Source organism: Hipposideros armiger, unplaced genomic scaffold (assembly GCF_001890085.2).
Source record: "Hipposideros armiger isolate ML-2016 unplaced genomic scaffold, ASM189008v1 scaffold_358, whole genome shotgun sequence".
Classification (NCBI taxonomy): domain Eukaryota; kingdom Metazoa; phylum Chordata; class Mammalia; order Chiroptera; family Hipposideridae; genus Hipposideros; species Hipposideros armiger.
In genome coordinates, this window is record NW_017731708.1 from 807,616 (window position 1) to 829,764 (window position 22,149).

The 22,149-nt window shown below is 37.4% G+C and overlaps 2 protein-coding genes across 6 annotated transcripts in view; one reads left to right on the top strand and one right to left on the bottom strand.

The window, feature by feature from the left end:
• The window catches only part of RARS2 (arginyl-tRNA synthetase 2, mitochondrial), a 55,533-nt gene extending 46,327 nt beyond the window's left edge, over positions 1-9,206 (bottom strand). For 2 of the 3 annotated variants that reach the window (XR_002126147.1, XM_019661712.1), the window contains exon 1: positions 9,128-9,206. Coding sequence is in view for 1 of the 3 variants with exons in the window: in XM_019661712.1 (XP_019517257.1) it covers positions 9,128-9,163 (36 nt within the window). In the remaining 2 variants the exon portion in view is untranslated. Of the gene's footprint in view, positions 1-5,669; positions 5,738-9,127 lie in introns of those variants that run through there. The other variant, XM_019661714.1, reaches the window with a different exon arrangement.
• Positions 9,207-9,249: 43 nt separating this feature from the next.
• Positions 9,250-22,149, top strand: part of ORC3 (origin recognition complex subunit 3) — a 53,764-nt gene continuing 40,864 nt past the window's right edge. For 2 of the 3 annotated variants that reach the window (XM_019661705.1, XM_019661707.1), the window contains exons 1-6: positions 9,299-9,372; positions 11,226-11,280; positions 16,305-16,402; positions 17,865-18,009; positions 20,282-20,386; positions 21,362-21,513. In XM_019661705.1, the coding sequence (XP_019517250.1) occupies positions 9,349-9,372; positions 11,226-11,280; positions 16,305-16,402; positions 17,865-18,009; positions 20,282-20,386; positions 21,362-21,513 (579 nt within the window). In that variant the 5' untranslated portion in view covers positions 9,299-9,348. Of the gene's footprint in view, positions 9,373-11,225; positions 11,281-16,304; positions 16,403-17,864; positions 18,010-20,281; positions 20,387-21,361; positions 21,514-22,149 lie in introns of all 3 variants that reach the window. The other variant, XM_019661704.1, reaches the window with a different exon arrangement.

The following is a 22,149-nucleotide window of genomic DNA, read 5'->3' on the forward strand; positions in this document are numbered from 1 at the left end:
TTTACATGGAACCATAAAAGACCCCAAATAACCACAGCAATCCTAAGATAGGACAAAGCTGGAGGTATCATGCTACCTGATATCAAATTATACTACAAGGCCATAGAAATCAATATTTCACAGTACTGACATACTAGGTCTGACAATTCAGTTTGCGAACTCATCCTAGGAAAGTGCTACATACCTCATTGCTAAATATCACTACAGTCACCTCTGAAGTACTCCCCTTGGAAAGCTATGCACCGACGCCAGTGCCCAGTTCATCCTTCAAAGCAACTTTGGAACTCTTATTCTGGAATATCCATCAGAGCTGTCATCGTATTTCCCTTGATGCCCTGAATGTCATTAAAATGTCTTCCTTTCATTATTTCCTTTATTTTCTGGTAAAGAAAGAAGTCATTGGGGACTAGATCAGGTGAGTAGGGAGGGTGTTCCAACACACTTATTTGTTTGCTGGCTAAAAACTCCCTCACAGACAGTGCTGAGTGGGCTGGTGCACTGTTGTGACGCAAGAACCATGGATTGTTGGCGAAAAGTTCAAGTCATCTCACTTTTTCACGCAGCCTTTTCAGCACTTCCAAATAGTAAACTTGCTAATTGATTGTCCAGTTGGTACAAATTCATAATGAATAATCCCTCTGATATCCAAAAAGGTTAGCAACATCGTGGCAACAAGTTCACGATCCTAATTGTCAGACCCTGTAAATGCACTTTTCTTTGTACCTATGTTACATAATCAGAGATCATGATCTGGTTAAAGCAAATATTTTAGCAATGAAATTATATGGGACTATTAGGTGTTGAGAAAAGTCATGATGTACTTCGTCTATGTTTTTCAAAGGGAATTTATTTATATAAAGAAAAAGATCAATCAATGATTATATTGCCCATTTTGTTTGATAACCTTTTGCTATCTTTCAGTGAGCTTCATACTTCCTCGTTCATAGAAGGACCTGTCTTTATTTGCAAAAAACTGAACAAGGTGCTGATTTACAGCCTCATCTGAATTGAATGTTATACCACGCAAGGAGTTTTGAAAAGAGCGAAACAAGTGGAAGTCTGACAGCGTAAGGTCAGGTGAGTATGGTGGGTGTGGCAACACATCCCATCCAAGCTCCAATAATTTTTGACGGGTGACCAAACTTGTGTGTGGTCTTGTGTTGTCACAAAGGAACACAACTCCTTTACAATTAACAAGCTCTGGACGTTTCTGGATGATAGATTCGTTCAAACTGTCCAATTGCTGACAGTACACATTCAAATTGTTTCGTTCCTTGGTAGGAGCTCAAAAAACACGACACCTTTAAAATCCCACCACACTGAGAGCATAACCTTCCTCTGATGAATGTCTGCTTTCAATGTCACTTGAGGTGAATCATCATGTCGGGACCAAGACCATTTGCGCACCTCATTTTTGTAAACTTCTCATCACCAGTTATCCGTCGCTTCAAAAAAGGATAGTTTTCTTCACGTTTAACGAGCATATTGCAGATGTTTATAAGTGCCATCAAATGAATTTAAGTTCATGTGGAACTCAAATATGGAGCTTGATTACGTATCCCAGCTTCTTCAGGTGGTCATGAACACTAGAATGATGGATGTTCAACGTTTCTGCAGTCTCTCGTGTCATGTAACATGGGTTTGACTCGATCAGTGCCTTTATTTTGTAGTCATCAACTTCACTGGGCCTCCCTGACCGAGGAGCATCGTTGAGATCAAAATCACCAGCATAAAAGTTGTGAACCATCGTTGGCACTGACGTTCTTACAGAGCATTGTCACCGTAAACTTTATGCAACTTTTCACAAGCTTGATGCGCGTTTTTCCCTTTATGGAAGTAAAACAGTAAAATATGGCAAAAATGCACAGTTTGATCTTCCATCTTCAACTTGTTGTAAAATCTCCAAAACTCAACTATTCAATTTATTTTTATAATGAAGCTAGAACTGTCAGCTGTCAAATGACATAGCAATAACATAGATGCAAATGACTCTAGTACTTCCAAAAATGAACTAGTGCCATCTATTGCAAGCATGCATCATGACTTTTCCGAAGACCCAATAGATCCATCCACTAGAGAAGTTGCAGACTGATATGTTTCTTTTATATGCTCAAGTTGTTTTTTAGTTTGAGTTAGTTGACAATATATAAAAATTAAAAAAAAACCCACTGGATTGTTTGTTGTATGCATTTTCATCTGCAGTATTAGTCTTTGGAAAATTTAAAATCAGAAGTAAACAATCTGGTGTTATTGCTTTATTTCTGAAATGAAGATTTTTGATATTATTTCTAAATGTACTGTTTTGATATTTCTGAACATGCTAATTTTCTAATGATTAAACCCCCTTTTGATACATCTAGGATTATTTTATCTGAGAAGTCGTAATTTCTTAAAAAAAAAAAAAAGTAAAGTTTAAAAAAAATAAAGCACTATGGGCCCTTCTTGAAAAATCTACTTATAAAGAAATACAGCCGATTGAGGCATACATCAGGAAAAAGAATGGTGGTAAGCATCTTATCCAACTCAATATAAAATGAATAGGAAAAAAATAAAATGAATAGGAGACAAGTAGTGCAGATATAGTTAATAAATAGACTATAAGTGTTACTAACTTTGAGTGAAAAAGTTACTCAAACAAATTAGGAAAGGTAGAGCAAAGTTATACCAACTACAGGAGTGCTAACGTCCTCCTCTCTCATGGCAGGGGTTGATACTGTCTAAATTTGAAACATCAAAATTTTAAAGAAACACACCAAACTGTAATGTTCTTCACAATCTCTTTTCTTAGTTGTAGAGGACTCATTTAGGAAATAAATCAATAATTATTTGAATTGTACTTTGGTTTCTTTTTCTTTCATTAAATTCAAGCAAAATTGTTTAATACCTTTTATTTAAAGTAGCATTTCAGATATGGTTACTTGGGGAATCATAACCCTATTGTACTTTAGGTAGTTGGACATTTTCCATCAGAAAACTTTTAAAAAAACAAAGGAACCTAAAAATAAAAATTCATTACAATATAGCCCAACTTTTACAAAAAGCATATCTATCCAGTCTTCCTATCTCCCTCCCTTCTTTTTTTCTGCCTGTATATCTGCAAAGAAATATATCAGAAATGAAGGTCAACCTGTTAATGATGATGATTATTTACAGGGAAGTTTTAAAAATTCTTTGCACCTTTTTGTATCACTTAATTCTTAACAATGAACAGGCATTATTTTTGGAAAAATTAGAAATTTTTTCTTTACAAAAACACAACTTTATGAAAGTACAGTTAAGGAATTCCTATTGAAAATTAAGTATGGTTCAGATATGTAGCTTTTTGGTTATCTAACTTCATGTGGGGTCAAAAGCAGTCACCGAGGGTAATGGATAATAACTAGGTCCCTCAAATCAGAAAGCCTCTGGGGTGGTAGTGATGTGGAAAGGGTGTTTCAAAACACCCCATCCTCAGAATTCTAATTTAATACAATAACATTTATTGAGGGCCTGCCGAGTGGCACGTTGGTTAGAAGTTGGCTTGGGATGCCAGCTCTGAGCAGCAATAACCAGTTCAGGTCCCACCTGAGGGCCAGTGACGCTGCACCCTCTACAGCTAAGACGGTAAACAACAGTCGACCTGGAGCTGGGCTGCTGTGAGTCGCTGGCAATGGCAAAGGCTGCAGTGGGGTTGGCCAGCGTGAGCTGCCGTGAGTGGCCATCAGATGGCCAGAGAGAGACTGCCTCACCCGGGAAGAGCACAATGATCACAATACTAACATGGGCCAGTGAAGAGATGTCCTCCACATCTAGACTGAAGAACAAAAGGACACAACTTGTCTGTTCCCCTTCCCCAATTCCCCAATGCTGTTCCCCTCACCCAATTCCCCAATAAAATCTTTAAAAAAATAATAATATTTATTGAGTGTATACAATGTACCAAACACAATCCTAAGTATTCATTAAATTCTAATAACAAGCTTAGGAGGTAGCTAAATTTTCCAGGTTTTACAATGAGGAACAGAGATCTTACATACCTATCAGAGGAGAAGCTGGATTTAAATCCACACATCTTTCACGATCAATGTTTTTAATCACTATACCAGTGAATCCCACACTTTGCTGCACACTGAAATGACCCAGGGACTTTTAGGAAACATTGATGCCTGGCTCCCACAGGCAAATATTCTGATTTAATTAGCACAGGGTGTGACCTGGGCAACTGGATGTTAAAAAATTCTCCGGTTGATTCTAAAGTGCAGTGAAGTGTGGGGACCACTGCACTACACTTTTCTGCCTCCTGGCCGTCCTTGGTTAGTGGTTATCAAGCCTGAATGGACATCAGAATCACCTGATGATTTTCAGAACTTCAAAGCCCCTACCCCACCCCAGGCCAATGGACCTGGGCTTAGGTATTTTTTAATGATTCTCAGGTGATCCCAGTCTACAGCCATGGCTTGGGAACCACAAGGCTTAGGGAGATATCAACTGCCCTCCACATTAACAATCAGTGTCCACATTAGTGTTTTTAATTAGAGGAGTAATCTTTCAAATGGGTGGGACACCAAAAAAAAGAAGAAAAATAAGTTAAGAACCACTGTCAAGTGGTCAAATGCCAGAGAGCATGGTAAAAATTCACCTACATTCTCATAGGTTCAATTATTCTAGAAAGAATGGCTTTCTTCAACTGTCTCTGAGATTGGATTTAGTGCATTTTCTAATAAGAATGTGGCCTACGGGTTTCCTTAGCTACAGGATTTTTCTTTTTCCCCCTTCAGGTAAAGGTGTTCCTACTGGCATTGGTCTTCATCTAGGACTACCACAGGTATAATGTATAATATAATAATGGCTAATATGTATTGAGAGCTTACAATGTACCGGGTACAATTCTAAGCCTTAGATTTGGCAACCTGAGGTCAGAGATTCTAATATAATAGAATAATCTTTGGTTCTCAGGATACCCAGTATGAGAAACTACATTAATTAATCAGCTTGTGGGTAGCTCTCAACCATTCCTTTCCCAGGAACACACCATTCCTACCCCTAGTAGCCAGGTACTGAACACAAAGCTAAAAATATCCTATCAGTTTGCCTCTAGACAGGTTCTAAATTCAGTTAGGAGCTAAGTTCAAGGTCAAAGTCTCTGGTAATCGCATAAGAACCCTAATTTTGCTAATGAAAAAGAGGTCCTGATGCTTTAGCAACCAGACATCTAGATGGCAGAACTGTCTTATGAAAATCAGCTAGCTCTATTTTTATCAATATAACACAGTCTACAAAGCCATGAGTTTTAAAATTCTTAAAAGGTTATCACTCTTCCAGATCTTAAACTGTCAATTATCCCTGGTTATTCCTCACTTCTGACTCTCTAATATAACCAGGTCAGGTGTATATATGTTTGCAACCAGGACCCAATGCACAAGCACTCCCACATTTGCTGAGCCTTTCTTTAGGTGCTGGTCTGGATTTGCTCAGACTCATACAGGCAGCAAACAAGGTAACAACTGAAACTTCAGGGGCCAGAAGAGAATGCTCCAAATGATTTGAAGGGCAAGTTATTACCAATTACCTACAATGAAAGAAATTCAGCATGGCTCTTATAGTTGTGGTTTTAAGCAGAACTGAATGCTGGTGAGCCTGTGAGAGTAGGTTAGAAGTGAAGTACACACCTAGATAATTCAGTCATTCACCTGAATGTGGATAAATATCTTCCCAACATGAATATTTCAGTTTACAACTAGATGACAACAATTGGTCAACAAGTTCAATTGCTCCTTGAGGCCGCACCTGAAACTGACAATAAAACTCATCAGCAGTCAAGGCCTATCTTCTTTTCACTGTTAGCAGTGTATTTCTATCAAGTTATGTATTGTAGATATAAATTAATGAGAAAGGGAGCTTCGGGTTACTTAAAATGTAAACAATTACATGATAACTAAATGCAGTTTGTGATCCTATACTGGAAAAAATATTGAAAAAACCAAAGCTGAAACAAACTATAAATTAGATAAAAGTATATCAATGCTATGTATTAATAAATCTAATAACTATACTGTGGTTGTGTAAGATAATGGGAATGGAAAGATAGACAATTACAGCACGGCTAGAACCTACAGAAAGAAGGGGTAGAGTGGCATGAGTTGAGGTTGGGAAGAAGTTAAGGTAGTGGTAGAGAGTTTGTGCAATGTAGTTTTAAATAGATAAGTGATATGATTTGATTGCCATTTTAAAAGTCACTTCTCTTGCTACAAAGAGAACGGAGGGAGAACAAGAATGGAAACGGAAAAGGCCCATTAGGCAGTTGATGTAGGTGATAATGGTAGCTTGGTTTGGGGTGAAGGGAAGGGCAGTAGCGATGGAAAAGAGTGGATGGATTCAAGATATTATTTTGAAGATAGAATCAATAGGACTTACTAAAGTGAGTCATCAGAGGCATATTCTAAATTTCAGTCATGTCCAGATATTGTGGTTCCATGAACATAACCGTGCTCTCCCATGTGTCTGTGTTATGCACATGCTCTTCTTGGAATATCCTAGCCCTCCCCTAGCCTATCACCCTACTCACTTGGTACACTATCCATTCTCCCTTCAGGATTGAGCCCCAACATCACCTTTTCCACAAAGCCTTCCCTGACACTTAGAAGTTATTTTCTCCATATCCCCTTAGCACTTCACATATGCTTCTAACATAATAGTTACAGACTGCACTGCAATTATTTGTTTTTATGTTTCCCAAGTTAGTCTGGAGACATGCCAGGGCAGAAATCATATTCTATTCACCTCAATTTGAGACTCATGATAATGCTTAGAAAACCGTAGACTCATTAATCAAAATCTGTTGAACAAATGTGCCATTTCATGTAATATTATACATTCCTTCATTCCTGAACTAGCAAAAGCTCATTTGTAAAGGTAGGTATTATTGCACATATTTTTATTTGTGCTCATTTCAAATCAACCCTCAATGATTCCATATTTGGAGAAATATATATGTGCTTAGTTTAGGTTGTCATACAAATTTATTAGATTCTGTTTAATGATTAGCTTGTGCTCCTTGCCTTCACAAACTAAACAGCATACATAATGTATAGGGAGGTGATTTTGAGGTTAGATCTCTGTTCATAAACCAACTTCAATTTACTGACCAAATGGCCTTGGGTACCTTATTTAATCTCTCTGGATCTTAATTTGCTCAACTGTATAATAAGGTTAACATGTCTGTCATAGGGTTGTCCTGGGGCCCAAATGTGAATATAAAGTAACTAGCCCAAATATACACTTAATACACATTAGTGTCTGGTTCTCCAACTTGCCTTTTTTACAAGGATGCATACAGCCGTTGCAAAACTATACACAAAATGTTTCTGGCCATGGCACTTTCTATACCTAAGGGCTAAGAATGGAAACCATCTTACCTCCCAGACCTCCCACCCCAACACACATAGCTTGTGACACTGAGGTCCAAAACTACTTACTCTGGACATAGTTCACTGTCTACATTAACATGACTTTATTATTTCTTTGTTTTCATTAGCATAACTTTACTATTCTAGAAGACTCCTGCCCAAATATCTTGATTGCTCATTACAGGAACTACCTGAAACACCTATCAGTTCTTCAATAGAAAGCATCAACAGTTTATGCCTAAGATTCCTTACACTCCTCACCTTGATCTTTCTGTCAATCTAAAAACTATTAAGTATCCATTCCTAATCAAGCCATCTCCTCCACTCTCCTGCCATCTCACCTCACTAAAAGACCAGCCTTAAACCATATTTCAAATCCTCAATAAAATTTTACCTTGCCTTCTCAGTGATAGACACTACCAAAATTCTGTTGAGGTGGTGTTCTCCCTTACTCCAGTAAGCCATAAACTCAGCTTTGTCTTATCAAAAGGTCTGATGGTGATATTTGGGAAGCTGACATTTGTCAGGACAGTACATCTATAAGCATAAAGACAGGCAGAGGGATTTCCCCACAAAAGTCCAGAAATACTCTAAAAATGAACTAAGGGAAATTATATACCAGGCAAAATATGTCTACTAACATGTCCATTAATAAAAAGGAAATGGGTTTGTTAAGACCACAATAAAGTTTCACTGCAAAATTCCAGAGGTGGCCAATGCATTTTAAAAACTATTTTTGATGAAATCTGATGTTACAGTGTTTTTAATACCTTCCTCATTGCAGAGCTGTTCAAAGATGACTCTGAATCAAGAAAAACAGGGTCTCATGTTATCTTTGGAGCAACCAAAAATGCTAGGGCAGGCATAAAAAGTGACCATAAGAGAAATGACCAGTTTTTAAATTAGATCCTGTAGAATGAAAATTCAGATCCATCATCAACTTCGCTAAGTGTAAAGAACACTGAAGAGTAAACAAATAAAATGGAGTAACTATACTCAAGCTGCTAAATTACTAAAATTAAGTAGGTTCAGGTATGAGGAAACAATTCTATTATTGTTTAAATGCATGGGAACGTAACAATTTTCAACTTTCCAGTCTTGCATCAGTGCCTATATATACACCAAATCTCTAGATAACCCTCTGATTCATTTACGAAGGAAAAGAATGTTCAGTATCCAGACCACTGGTCATCTAGAGGATTATCATCTCTGACCAATCCGGAGACTAAGGGCTGATTCTTCTTTTATATTCTTTTTACTATATACTTTTTACATAAGAACCCTCAGCTTTTCTTTTTTCTTCAGAACACTCTGGTTATTGTTTAGTAGTATTTTCTGTTTACAAACCCGGAGACCCTTGAATAAATCTTTATCATTTATTTTTAGCCAAAGCCTCCGGATTTCACTAGGTCAACACTAATTTCTATAGGGTCTAATCGTGGCCCAGTGGCTTTCCATCCAGGTAAAGCACACAAAGCGGTAGGTGGGAAGGAGTGAGGGAAGCAACATGTGCCTTTCAAAGTTAACTTTTCACCCTGAGAAACTGATTTGGGCCGCATGCCGGACCCTACACCGGGTTTGCTTTTTAGCAGTTGAGGCATCTTCCAAGAGGGAGGCGGCAGAAATACACGAGGTTTCCTCAGAACCCGCCCTCTCGCTAAGGACCAGCCCGCGGTGGAAAAATGGCTTTGGGAAGCAGGATTCCGCGGGGACCCTCCTTTTGCCAGTTCCCAGGTTGGTACCTGACAAGCGATGGACCTGCGGAAGCCGCACGCCATATCGGGCTTCAAGAAGCGCGTCCCAGCCTCCTCTGCAGCCCCGCCTCCGCGCACCGGAAGCCCTCCCCCCGGAGGGTGCTGTCAGCCAATCAAGAAGCTCAGTGGACCGTCACTAACCTCTGCCCTGTGCCGCGAGGGAGCGCGGGAAATCCCGAGCATCTGGAATCCCGCGGGCCTTGTGGACCATGGCCACCTCTTCGGTGTCCAAGGTACGTGGGGGCGGGTGCCCACTAGAACTCCGCCGCCGCCTCATTCCCTTTTGAAGAAGTGATGAAGCAGAATTACGCAGGCCTCGGTGTACCGACTCCAGGGGAAGGAGCGGCGGGCAGAGATGAGGCGTCTTTGCTCTAGGTCCAGTTGAGGCTGCATGGGGAGCGAAGACGCCCACCTGCCTTAGTGTTCTGGCTAGGAGGATTTTTAAGTTCTAGTTTGTGGAGCTGGGATGCTCGGAAGATGTGCCCCACTGTCTCTTCCATTTTCCTCATAAATATTTATTGTGCGCCAAGCACGTCGGGCGACAGTGGTAAACAAAATAGACGACGTGTGGCACTCAAGAAAACAAAACAAAAAAAAACCCCACAGATAAACTGACCATAAATTGTGATAAATCTTAGCAAGAAAGAAAGTTCGAAGTGAGAGAACAGAAGAGCGACTAGAACCTAATCTAGATTGCCGCGGTCAACAAAGGCCTTTGAAGAAAGTGACATTTTAGCTGAGACCTGAAAAATGTGTAGAAGTTAGGTAAAATATTGGGGTACTGAGGGTCGCTTCCAGCATAGAGAATGACATATTCTTTGGCCCAGAAGATAGAAATAAAGTGACATACCGGGGGGTGCCTGCCAAAAAAATGTATACACAAGGCTTGTATTCATCATTTGTTATCCGTGTATATTGAGTATTACAATTTTGCTAGTCTTTTTCTTTCTTAAAATGTGCATACATTTTTTTTGGCACCCTCTGTTTACACTGTTGGTTTTAGAACTATCCTGAGATGACTTTTTCTAGGTATAGTTTGTTTTCCATAGAAATGACACTCTTAAGAAGCTGCCTATCATGCATGACTTTAGGAGTGTTAGAATAAACATAGGACCAGTAGCTTGAGGGCTTTGTATCACTAGTCATATAATAACATGAAAACTAAATATAGCTAGGAAATTACCAGGAAAATTACTTGGCAAGCAGTCATTCTGTATACTGATTGCCTTTATGTAGATGTTAACACTGTCCTAAACATTGGAGAAACGATTACGAACTAAACGTAGTTTGTGCTCTGAAGGTGCTTACAAACGATTTGGGAGAGACAAGCCCTAAATAACTTACATTCAGTGAAAGTGATTTAAAACAATGCAAAATAAAGATACTCAAGTACTATGAGATCTTAGGAGAAAGAATAATTCTGACTGGAGAATTGGGGAAGGTTTCCCAGAGCAGGTGGGTTTGAGTTGCACTGTAATGGACAATTGAATAAGTTTATCAGATGAAGAAAGGTGAAATGATAGCCAGAATGATCTATTGCCTATCACAGTTGAAGGTACTTGGAGTTTAATTAAAAAATACTTCTCTTGAGATGAGAGAGCGTCACCATTTTTTCATCTTCATTTTTTTTTTTTTTTAGCTGAGCCATCTTGCCACCTGTTGGCAGCTCAGCTCGGGCGGGGACTCAAACTGCTGTTGCTCAAGAGCTCGCACTCTTGAGGGAGCTCTTAACCAACTGGGCCACTGGGCGGGCCCTTATCTTCTTGATCTTAATGTGTAGTATTAATGTTCTCTAAATTTTAGACAAATGGAATCTTTCTGAGTTTAAATTTCATCAGCTCTTATTTTCTTTGCCTCTTAGATCAAGTTGCAAAGAGCAAAAACAAAGATGGGAAGGAGGAGAAAGAAATGGACAGTCCTCATACTGTTTAAAGAGTTTTCCTTCTATAATTCAGATAGAAAAGAGATGATTTCTTAGCACTTTAAAGAAACACTGTTTTTAAAATTCTGTTTATCAGTAAAATAGTTTAATAGATTTATCTGCTCCTTGGCTACTTTGACTTTATGCTTTTTTTCTTTTTTATAGGGTTGCTTTGTGTTTAAGCCAAACTTCAAGAAAAGAAAGAACTCTGTGCCAATAGGTAAGATGTCTTAATATCAAATTTCTTAGTTTTCCTCCTCAAATCTTGAGTTAGTAATTGAATTTAGTATTTCTCTTTTCTAAGCTCGGCTTACATACCATGTTGATGTAGGAGTTGTGTTCCAGGGTATAGGTCAAAGGGATAAATGTACACCCCAGGGTTTTAATCTAAAAGGGAATACAAATAATACCGTCAAAAGGCAAATTGGAAAGTAAATTTCCTTCAAAAGATATGTCATCATTCTTTAAAAGAGATTGTCTTAAAAATCTCAGTGGCTCCCTGAGGTGAGGTAGGAGGAATTGACTGCAAAAGGGCAGGAGGGACTTTTCTTGGGAGAGAAATGTTCCCTAGATTGAGGGGGTGATTATGTGATTGTATACTTTTGTTAGGACATATCATGTTAAAATGGGCACATTTTATTATTTGTAAATCATACCTCAATAAAATTACATTATAAAAAAAGATACTCGGGCCAGCTGAATGGTGCGTTGGTTAAAGAGTTGGCTTGGGACACCAGCTCTGGGCAGCAGAGCCCTGGTTCGGATCTCACATTAGGGCCAGTAATGCTGCGCCCTCTACAGCTAAGATGGTGAGCAACAGCTCGACCTGGAGCTGGGCTGCTGTGAGTCGCTGGTAACGGCGTAGGCTGCAGTGAAGCTGCAGTGGGCTGCCATAAGCTGCTGTGAGTGGCCGGCAGCTGTTGTCAGCGGCCGGCAGCCAGCGTGAGCTGCTGTGAGCCGCTGTGAGCGGCCGTCCAATGGCCAGCGACCGATCTGCCTCAGCCCGGAAGAGCGCAATGATAATACCAACATGGGCCAGTGAAGCAACGTCCTCCACAGCTAGACTAAAGAACAAAAGGACAGCGACCTGTCTATTCCCCTTTCCTGATTCCCCAATGCTGTTCCCCTCCCCCAATTCCCCAATAAAATCTTTAAAAAAAAAAAGATACTGTCTTCACTTCATTAATCTCAGAGTATCTGTTTAGTGATCAAGTTAAGAATGGTTGACTTCAAATAAATTACAATATTACTGTCAGTCAGAAAGTTAATTGCATTGATTGTCAATTGTGGCTGCAGATTAGAATCATTTGGGGAACTTAAAAAAAGTTTTTTTTTCTGATATAATCGTAGATTCACATACAGTTGCAAGAAAGAATATAGAGAGTTCACCTGTACACCTAGCTATCCCCAGTGTAACATTTCGCATAACTATAGTACAGTATCAAAACCAGGAAACTAACATTGGTACAATCTATTGACCTTATTTCAGATTTCAACTTGGTGAACTTAAAGATACCAGTGCCCACACCGCAACCCAGACTAATTGAGCCAAAGTCTCTGGGAGCGGAACCCAGGTATTGGTATTTTTGTAAAGCTTTTCACAGGCTGGTTGAGTATTACTATTCGGTGTTCAGCACTGTGAAGCTTAATTCTGATGGAAAAATTATGATGTGGAGTAAGCATGCTCATGCACTAGTTTTAAAAGAGAAAAACTGAACTACACCATTGTTTGACTAAGGAATTCTAACTTGAATATCTAGAATAGAGTTTTTCTAAATCATCACATACAAGCCTTAACCCTCTGTCGGGCGCAACTGATCTCACAGATTCATTGCACATAAAGATACCGCTATGAAATACGTCTTTCTGTACTGAGTCACAAATACGACTGGCGATAGGTTACGGTAGAGGGGGAAGATACGGAAGCGATGAGTCACGGTACTTAACTGTTACATATTTGAAAATTTGTGTGCAGTGAATCTGTGAGATCAGTTGCGCCTGATAGAGGGTTAAGGCATTATTAATCCTTCATTTTGAGACCAGCTAGATAAGAGACCTGTGTTTAACAGCAAATAATTAAATAATGGTCCATATTGAGGGGAAAAGAGGGTAGGAGGTATAACTCGTAATAAGAATCTAGTTTCTCATTAAGAGACTAAACAGTGATCCCAAGCTTTACACCCTTACAGACTTAATCTCAAAGAAACCTGAAGTTTTTTCCGTGTTCTTCTCCCCCTGAAAATGAAAACTGACAGTGATGGAATTGGAAATATGAACAAAGAATAGCTACATTATAAGTTATTTTCAGTGATTGACTTAAGAACATATTTTTGTTGTTGGAGATTGCTAAACTTAACTAGAAATAGTTCATTTTCAGAGAAAAGACAGTGTCCCTCCATTAACCATGAATGATACATAGCATGAAATGATATCTGATATCATCAGCAATGTCATTATAACTAATAAAATTGCTCATATTTATTGAGTGTTTATTATGTGCCAGACTATTCTAGCACTTTATGTGTTAATTTGTTTAATCCTCTCAGCAAACTATGAGGAATATATTATTATTATCTCCATTATAATATATGAGGATACTTAGACATATAAAAAACTTTCTCAGTGATAGTGCTAGTAAGTGGCAGAGCTGGGATTTGAACCCAAGCTGTCTGATTCTAGAGTACATAGTCTAACCATTACTTAATACCTCTCATAATACAAGGTGAATTTTTGCTTAGAACTTTTTGTATTGATTTTCAGCCATAATTTATTAAGATTTGTTTAAAGTGTTTAGTATTAGTAAACCTGATACGTACAATTGTACAATTTGGATTTTGCTTTGAAGTGCATTATATATTTTTTCATCATGCTAATCTAAGACCAACAGATACTGTTATAATAATGACGATCTTAGAGGAAATGACCCTGATTTTAATATGGATAGAGCAGGAATGAGAAAAACATATCTAGATTTTAGCACTTGCCTCCGCTGGCTTCAATTCTTGAAACAAGATTACCTGAAGAAATAGGACGATGCTCTGCATTGTGCCTCCACCTACCCTGTCCCCTGACTTGGAGACCCTTGGGTATATACTTAAGACTGGTAACTCTCCCTCAGTATTCTGGAGAGAGGGATGGGGAAGGAGGGAGGTGGGGGGGGCGGGGGAGAGAGAGAGAAAAGAGAAGGGAGGGGAGGAGAGAGGAGAGGGGAGGGAGGGAGGGAGACTGGCAGTGGCACTGGCACTATAGGAGATGTTCACACTGAAGTAAAGCACCATGGGTAGGAGCAGGAGGGAACCTGTCAGCAGTGAGAGCTTATATTCTTTAGCTTCTCTTAGTGCTTATTTTCTACTTCCTTGATCGATAAACAAGAGAAGTCATGGTAATGGGTTCAAGTGTCCTACTGCTTTTGTTTCCCAATGTCTAACAGTTTTGTTTTTTATATATACTGTATTTTAATGCAGCATTATTCAGCACATAAAAAAAATCATGTCTTGATTTGCCACTTTAACATTTTTACGATTTTGCTCATTTTCAAAGTAAAATGACTGTTTTTCTATTTAAGGCTACCTTGTTATTCTGCTTTGTCTCTTAGTAATGGTGTATCTCCCTTTTTTGTTTTTTGTTTTTTTTGAGGTGCTCAATAAACGTTTATTACATTAAAAATACATCAGTGGGCCTTAGGCACTCAGGGCTCAGACCCGGGTGGCCACCACCTCTGAACCTCTCCTTTTTTTGTTTTTATTTTATACTATAACGTTGTCTATCATTTTACCATATGATGAGTTCAGTATATTCTAAGCCTTTTGATAAAAGTTAAAAATCAATGTTTGCCAAAAACTCTGAGTCAACTATGATTCGCAAGAAAGTTCCTTAACATGAAAGAGAATTTCTATTCCAAACTATCAGTTAACATTAAAACTTGATGGTAGAATACTAGCAGCTCTGTGAAGTCAGAAACAAAATGTGTAGTTTTCAATTATTATTTAATATCATGAGAGTTTGGCTGTTACAATCAAATACCTAGAAGTAAACAATAAGAAATATGAAGGAAAGTAGAAAACTATAAGAAATGTAAAATATTTAATTAAAGGAAGAGACTGTGGTGTTTTTGGATGTGAATTTTTAACATTAAAAATGTCATTTCTCCCCAAATCAATCTATAGAATTTATTTTATCCAGTCACAATACCAGTGTAATTATTTTTGAGAAATGACAAAATTAATGTAAAAGAATGGCTTAAATTTTTTGAAAAAGAATGACAATGTTTGGTGGTGGTAGGAGGAAGACTTGGATTTATTCAATATTAGAATGTGCTACAAAACTACAATAATTAAAACAGTTCAGGACTGGTATGGGAATAGAATTGGATTCAGTAGAACAACTAAAATGTTCAAAAATAGTTGCAAGTGTATATATCAGTATTTAGATGATAAGGATATCTCAAATCAGTAGAGAAGTTACAGATTATTCAATACATGAGTGTCTTTCAAACTGAAGGTTATATATAATTGACGTATGAGTCATGAAATCAATTTAGTGGGTCATGAGAATTTCAAAAAACAGAATAGAAAACATTTGCTGTCGTATGATGAGGATAAGCATTGTTTTGTGGGACTTTTGTTCATTTCCGTTATGTGTATGTGTGTTGGATTCTGATGTAAAACACATTCCTTAATGTGGATCATGGTTGAAAAAGTTAGAAAACCGTTGCAATAAATGGTGTTTTGATAAATGGCTAACCATTTGGAGGAAAACATTTTAAAAGTATATAAAATAATACAGACAGACTAAAAAAGGCTCGGCTAAACTACAATATGTCAGTTGAATAAATGAACAAGAATAGTAGTAGTAAGAATCTCCTTAATAAAGGAGAGCTCAAAGCAGATATTTGAAGCAAAACATACAAGGCCTTAGGATAAGAGCAAATAATGAAAATATGTTAATAATAAATGTATGTACCTTAAATCAAAACCATTAAATAAAAACTGTTAGAAATTCAAAAGTAAATGATAGAAATGTAATCTAAAAATTAAAGATTTTTAATCTTACAGATGCAGTTAATATAGTTAAGAATATAAGATATATAAATAAGACTAATATAAATTAAATAATATAAAAGATATACATATATATTTTGATACATATAAAAAAGTTCAACCTCATCACCTACTATGTAACTTTATACAGAGATTTTCTAACTTATATAAAAAGAGAAACTGACATTTCTTTCTGTGTTTTTAGAGGACTATTTTAATAAAGAGAAAAATGAGTCTGAGGACAGTAAGCTTCGATTTGAAACATATCAGTTGGTATGGCAGCAGATGAAATCTGAAGCTGAGGTGAATATTTTTTGTAATAACATGTCTAATACTATAAATTTCATGATTGTTGCCTCCCATCTTCTTTTCCACCAATTTACAAGAGTTTGATGAAATATTAGTAATATTGGTCAAGCATAATCTGTATATACTAAAAAACCCCTCATGTTCCAAGCATTAAGCATAGCTTCAGGTACTGGAACATATGTTTATAATGATAGCTATAAAGACAAGGGGTCCTTTACATATCCTCACACCACTGAAATGGTGGTACTCTTTAAATTATCCATTTGGTTACACAAGTAAGAAGTCTAGCTATTTCTAAACTACTTCACCCTCTCATCCTCATACCCAGTTACCATGTTCTTTATATTTCAGCTCTGAAAAATTTCTTCACTATAGCAGACTTGTAGCTATAGGGCTAACATCTTGAGTGGACTTGTTTTGTTTGACCAACAGTGGTTTCTGTTTTGTTTTGTTTTTTAATGCCTTGGGAGGGTTATTCATTTTCAACTTTACTACTGCTTCCAACCATTATTTATTGCTTTATACCTAGTGGCTTTGCTCATTCATGTTCCATGTGACCCTTGAACGTATTTGAGTTTGTGGTTTCCAGTGTAGGTCCTCTTTATTTCTTAACCTGGATTGTCCTAACTGATCTCTGCCTCTGATGTAAAACCCTGCACGTCTGTCACTAGTCCCTGTGGCACCACTGGCCAAATTAGAGAAGTCCTTCGTTTGGGCAGGCTACAAGGGTTTTCCAGCCTCACTGTCAGTACAGCCTCTCTGATCCTCTCAATTCTGGCCTTTGCAGTGCTGCCAGATCAACCCGTCTTAGCCCTGATTTAATCATGCCTTTACTTCAAATCCCTTCAGCGGTTCTCCCTACAGGATAAAATCAAAACCCTTTAACATCAAATATTTATTTTCTTGGTTTAGCCCCTTGCTTATTTGTCCAGTCTCATTCCCTACCACTTCTCTTGTTCTTTATGCTTAGCTGTATCTGTGGTTCCCCAGATAAGTTTGTTATTTGACTCCTCCACTCCCCATTCGTTCTGACTTTTACCTACCATCACCCCCTCCATCACCTACTCTAATGCTTTGACTCCTCAACTGAAGTTAGATGGTCCTACTCTTTGTTCCTATATTATCATAGCACTCTACACAATGTATTTTAATTGGTAAGTGTTCTTGCTCTTTTTCTTTACTTTTTTAGGGTAGAGACTATTTTTCATTTGCAAGGTGGTTAGTCAGTGTTTGTTGAATGAATGAATGAGATTCCATAATGAGGAAATCCAAAGCACTGATCATTGGAGATTTAAGGAAAAAAATTTATTTCATCATGATTATATTTCATCATGATTGTAATTTTACATATACGTAATCTTTGGAATTGAATTCATGACAATTTTCTTTCCCAAACTTGGAAAGACATCAGATTACTAGTAATAATAATCCATAAAGTTTTGTGTGTTCTATATAGCGACTGCAAGAGGAATTAAATAAAAACCTGTTTGACAGTCTAATCGAATTTCTGCAAAAGTCTCATTCTGGATTCCAGAAGAATTCAAGAGACTGGGGCTGTCAAATAAAACTCAGAGAAATTCCAACTGCTGCTCTTGTTCTAGGTATGTAACGTGTGTTTTTTTTTTAGTTGGTGGTTTTGTTTTTAGAATAGTGGGGTATAACCTGTTCTGATAAACCTGTTTTGTCTCTTTCACTTGCAGAATTAAACCAATTATAGTTTGTTAGGCATATACTTTCAAAACCAATAACAGTTCCTTATACTGAGTATGCATCTGTAAATTAAAAGAAGTTGAGCTAGGGTTAGCTAGTACCCTCCTCAACTTTTTGTCTGAAAAATGAAGGGGAAATATATTTGTGTTACCCTTTTTTCCTTAGTTATTTTGTGAAAATATATGAGATTTTAACTTGGTAGTAAATAAACTACTAGTATGTTAATAGATTGGATGTTTATACTTTTTTATCATGCCTTCAGTGCGATTACTCTGTGACCTTAATTTTATTTCCCTGTCCTTAGTTTTTCAGTCTTGGATTGTTTCATAATATTGTATTAATATTAATTGTTCAGAAGGCAGTTTGGATGAATTATATATAAATTGCTTTCCAGACTGCAGGTTGTAAATTTTTAGGTACTTAAATATCCATCATTAATATCCCATTTTAACCAAACATCTGGATTGTAGGATAATGGAAAGTTTTCTGTGGAATACTAGCAAATTTTCTTCATTCCTTTAGAAAAGAAAGTTGAATTTATTTGGATTCTTAATTCTTCATTGTACTTGCAACTTTATATTTATGCAAGATTTGTTATACTAGCAGGTCTGAGATAAGAAATTAATTTTTGTGCTTAATGCTGCCTAATACTGTTCATTACCTACCTGATATTTAGGGCTATACTTCTCAAACTTTAATGTAACTACAGATAACCTTCAGGGGATCTTAGTAAATGCAAATGTTCTGTTAATAGGTCTGAGGAAGGGCCTGAAACCTCATTTCTACCAGGTCTCTAGCTGATGCCCATTTTGCTCATCCCAGGACCACTCTGAGTAATAAGACTGAAGGGCATGATTTTTGTAATGCTGTGGACCAACTTTTCAGTACAGCCTGCCACTGAATTTAAAAACCCCTTCAATTTATGGATGAGAAGCAGTGATGGCTGGCCTGTACTTTTGGGTGCTTTCTTTCTCTACTGCCATGTTACAGCAGTTGGAGGTGGAGTAAGAGAAACACAATCAAGAGGGATGGCCTGATAGATGGTTGTGAGAGCACTGTTTAAATCCCTTCTCTGCCTACTGCCACAAGGAGAAAGGAAGCTAATGGAAATCATATATTTCAGAGTCACTAGTCTGAGAACAATTTTCCAGTTAAAGACACTGTTGATTATCTCCTTTCCAGTAGAGAAGCCCATTGTCTTAAGGAACAAAGTGTTAAATAGCTTATAAAGTCAGTCAGACAAGATAAGCCAGTGTTTTAGTAACCTCCTAAATTTGTTCAGAGATGTAGAATCACAATCATAGACCAAAATGCATGCTAATAATACCATTTTGATAACTTGAAAATCTGTACTCAAAGATACTACTTAAGTACAATTGCACATTTTTTGTTTTCTAAAAGTTGTATGTCTTTTTGTATGTATGTACGTATGTATGTATGTTTATTTATGTATATGTCCATTTAAAAATAGCCTGCCAACATTTTTATTTGTTGGCTCCCCTAGAAAAAAACAAATGTTGTTTATGGGTGGCCTGGATGATTTTAAACCCTTTCTTTCTCTTCCAAGCAGTAGAAGTTTTATAGTAGCAAGTCTGAGTAGTTTCAAGATGTCTGCTGCTGTCACCTGCCTAAAAACTACAGATTGTGATGTTAGGGAAGTTAATAGAAATTTTAAAGTAGTGGGAAAATTTCCACTCAACTCTGATAACGGCATGCAGAGCATGAAAACTAAAACTACTTTACTTATTATATTTACTACTGTCATAAATAGTATCATAAATAGTGATTGAATTGTCCTTAGTTGTTAAGTCAGGGTCACAGAAAGGCTGGAATCCTTAGCTCTTATTTTGGAATAATGATTTTAAAGGGCTCTTTATGGATGTGACAAAGGAATGTAATTATTTGTAAGATATTTTCAAGGGTCGACTACACATCCCCAGCAAATTTTTTTAAGGAGAAATTGTGCTAAATACCTTTCATAACAAATAAGTGGTGTGTTTACCTAGATATCTGTTGTTAATGGAGATCTTTTCAATTATGCAGTATATTTTCTTAGTTTCTGTTATTAATCATGTTGTAAAAATATTTTTACTTGGCATGTTAAATAGCTTTGTTATTAAATTAATAACAATAATGTTGTAATATTGATGTATAATCCCACAGGTGTGAATGTAACAGATCATGATTTAACATTCAGAAGTTTAACAGAGACCCTTCAGAATAATGTCACTCCATATGTAGTTTCATTGCAAGCTAGAGATTGTCCAGGTAAAGTATAAATGCTTTCATAACCTTGATGAGATGTTACAAATCTATTCAGTCCTTTTTCTCTCTCTTTCTCTCTCTTTCAAGTTTTCCTTATCTCTTTTTATTTGTGGAAAGAGCATGGCACATTTTTGGCAGAGTGAAGTGTGATGCTTCCCAGAGTAATTTTCACTACTGCAGGATTCTGCCACTTTTTGCTTCCTTTATTCTGGCCTCACCCCTGCTATATCAGCTTCCCTGCCAATAATAGTCCAGGCATTTTAAGTTGGGAGGTTTAGGACAGGGAAGTGAGAATTGAGGGAGTTCTTATTTAGCCCAACAGAGAATAGAATGCATAGGCTCATATGTACAGCCTAATTATTTTATTGTCCCACTTTGAAAGGCCACCGTGGTAAAAATAGTCCATTATGAGAGCTTACCTTGGGTATCAGAAGCCATTAAATCATAAAAGATGTGGACACTAATAGAGTAAAATTAGATTTAGACTGATATAAGGGCTTCATGTGTTTATATTACTTTCTTGTTCATAAACTGATTGGAATTAAGTAAAAGCCCTTAGGACATTTTTTAAAATGACTTTAAGGAATATTTGTAATCAGTAAAATAACTTACCTAAGTAACACTTTTTGATCTTTTTAGGGGCTTTACAAACCTTTTGCTGTTTAATTTCAATATGTATTATTCCTAATAAAGTTAATAGTTTTCGTGTGATTACATTTGCTTAGGTAACACTTCTGTTATAGACCATAAACATAAACTTTGGCCTAGTTAGTCTGAATTAATGAAATTTAAATTTAAATATCAAGGAAAGGATACTAGTGAACATTATTCATTAATATGTTAAATGTTATGTTAGTTAATGTTAAGTATAGAAAAATACATTCTACCCAAATAATGTAATATACTGATCAAGAAGTTTCAGTTGTGTTAGATTTGTTTTAAGGGGAGATAAGCTTTCTTACCTATCATATTCTGTAGATGTGAAACATATTTTACAAAAACTGGTCTCACAGTTAATGGACGGCTGTATAGATGTTGAATCCAAAGAGGAGGAAAGTGTTCAGATCACCCAGAAAAACACACATTGTTCAATGGATTCTCTTTCCAGTTGGTATATGAATGTCACACAGGTAAATATGAACTGACAGTTTTCTCCCAGGAAATTGACATATGGTTGAAGAGACTTAGGATTGATTATATTAAGCATAGTACTGTTTTGTTCAATTAATAATAAGGATATGCTTATACAGCACTAGCTATTAATAGTAGCTACTTGTTTTTCCTAGGGCTACTAGAATTTTTTTTTTTAAGATTTTTATTGGGGAATTGGGGGAGGGGGAACAGACAAGTCGCTATCTTTTTGTTCTTCAGTCTAGTTGTGGAGAACCTTGCTTCACTGGCCCAAGTTGGCACCATTGTTGTACTCTTCCCGGGAGAGGCAGATCAGTCTCTGGCTTCAGGACGGCTGCTCACGGCGGCTGCTGGCCGCTGGCTACACATGGTAGCCCATGGCAACCCACTGCAGCAGGGGCTGCAGCCTAGCCATTGCCGGCGACCCAGGCAGCCCAGCTCCAGGTCGAGCTGTTGTTCAGCATCTTAGCTGTAGAGGGCAGTGTCACTGGCCCTCATATGTGGGATCCGAACCGGGGCCCTCTGGCGTCCCAAGCCAGCTCTTAACCAATGCGCCACTCGGCCGGCCCCTAGAATTTAACAAGTATTCTTTTATCAGTATGTAGCCCACTTCCTGTTAAATGTTTAGATTCTTG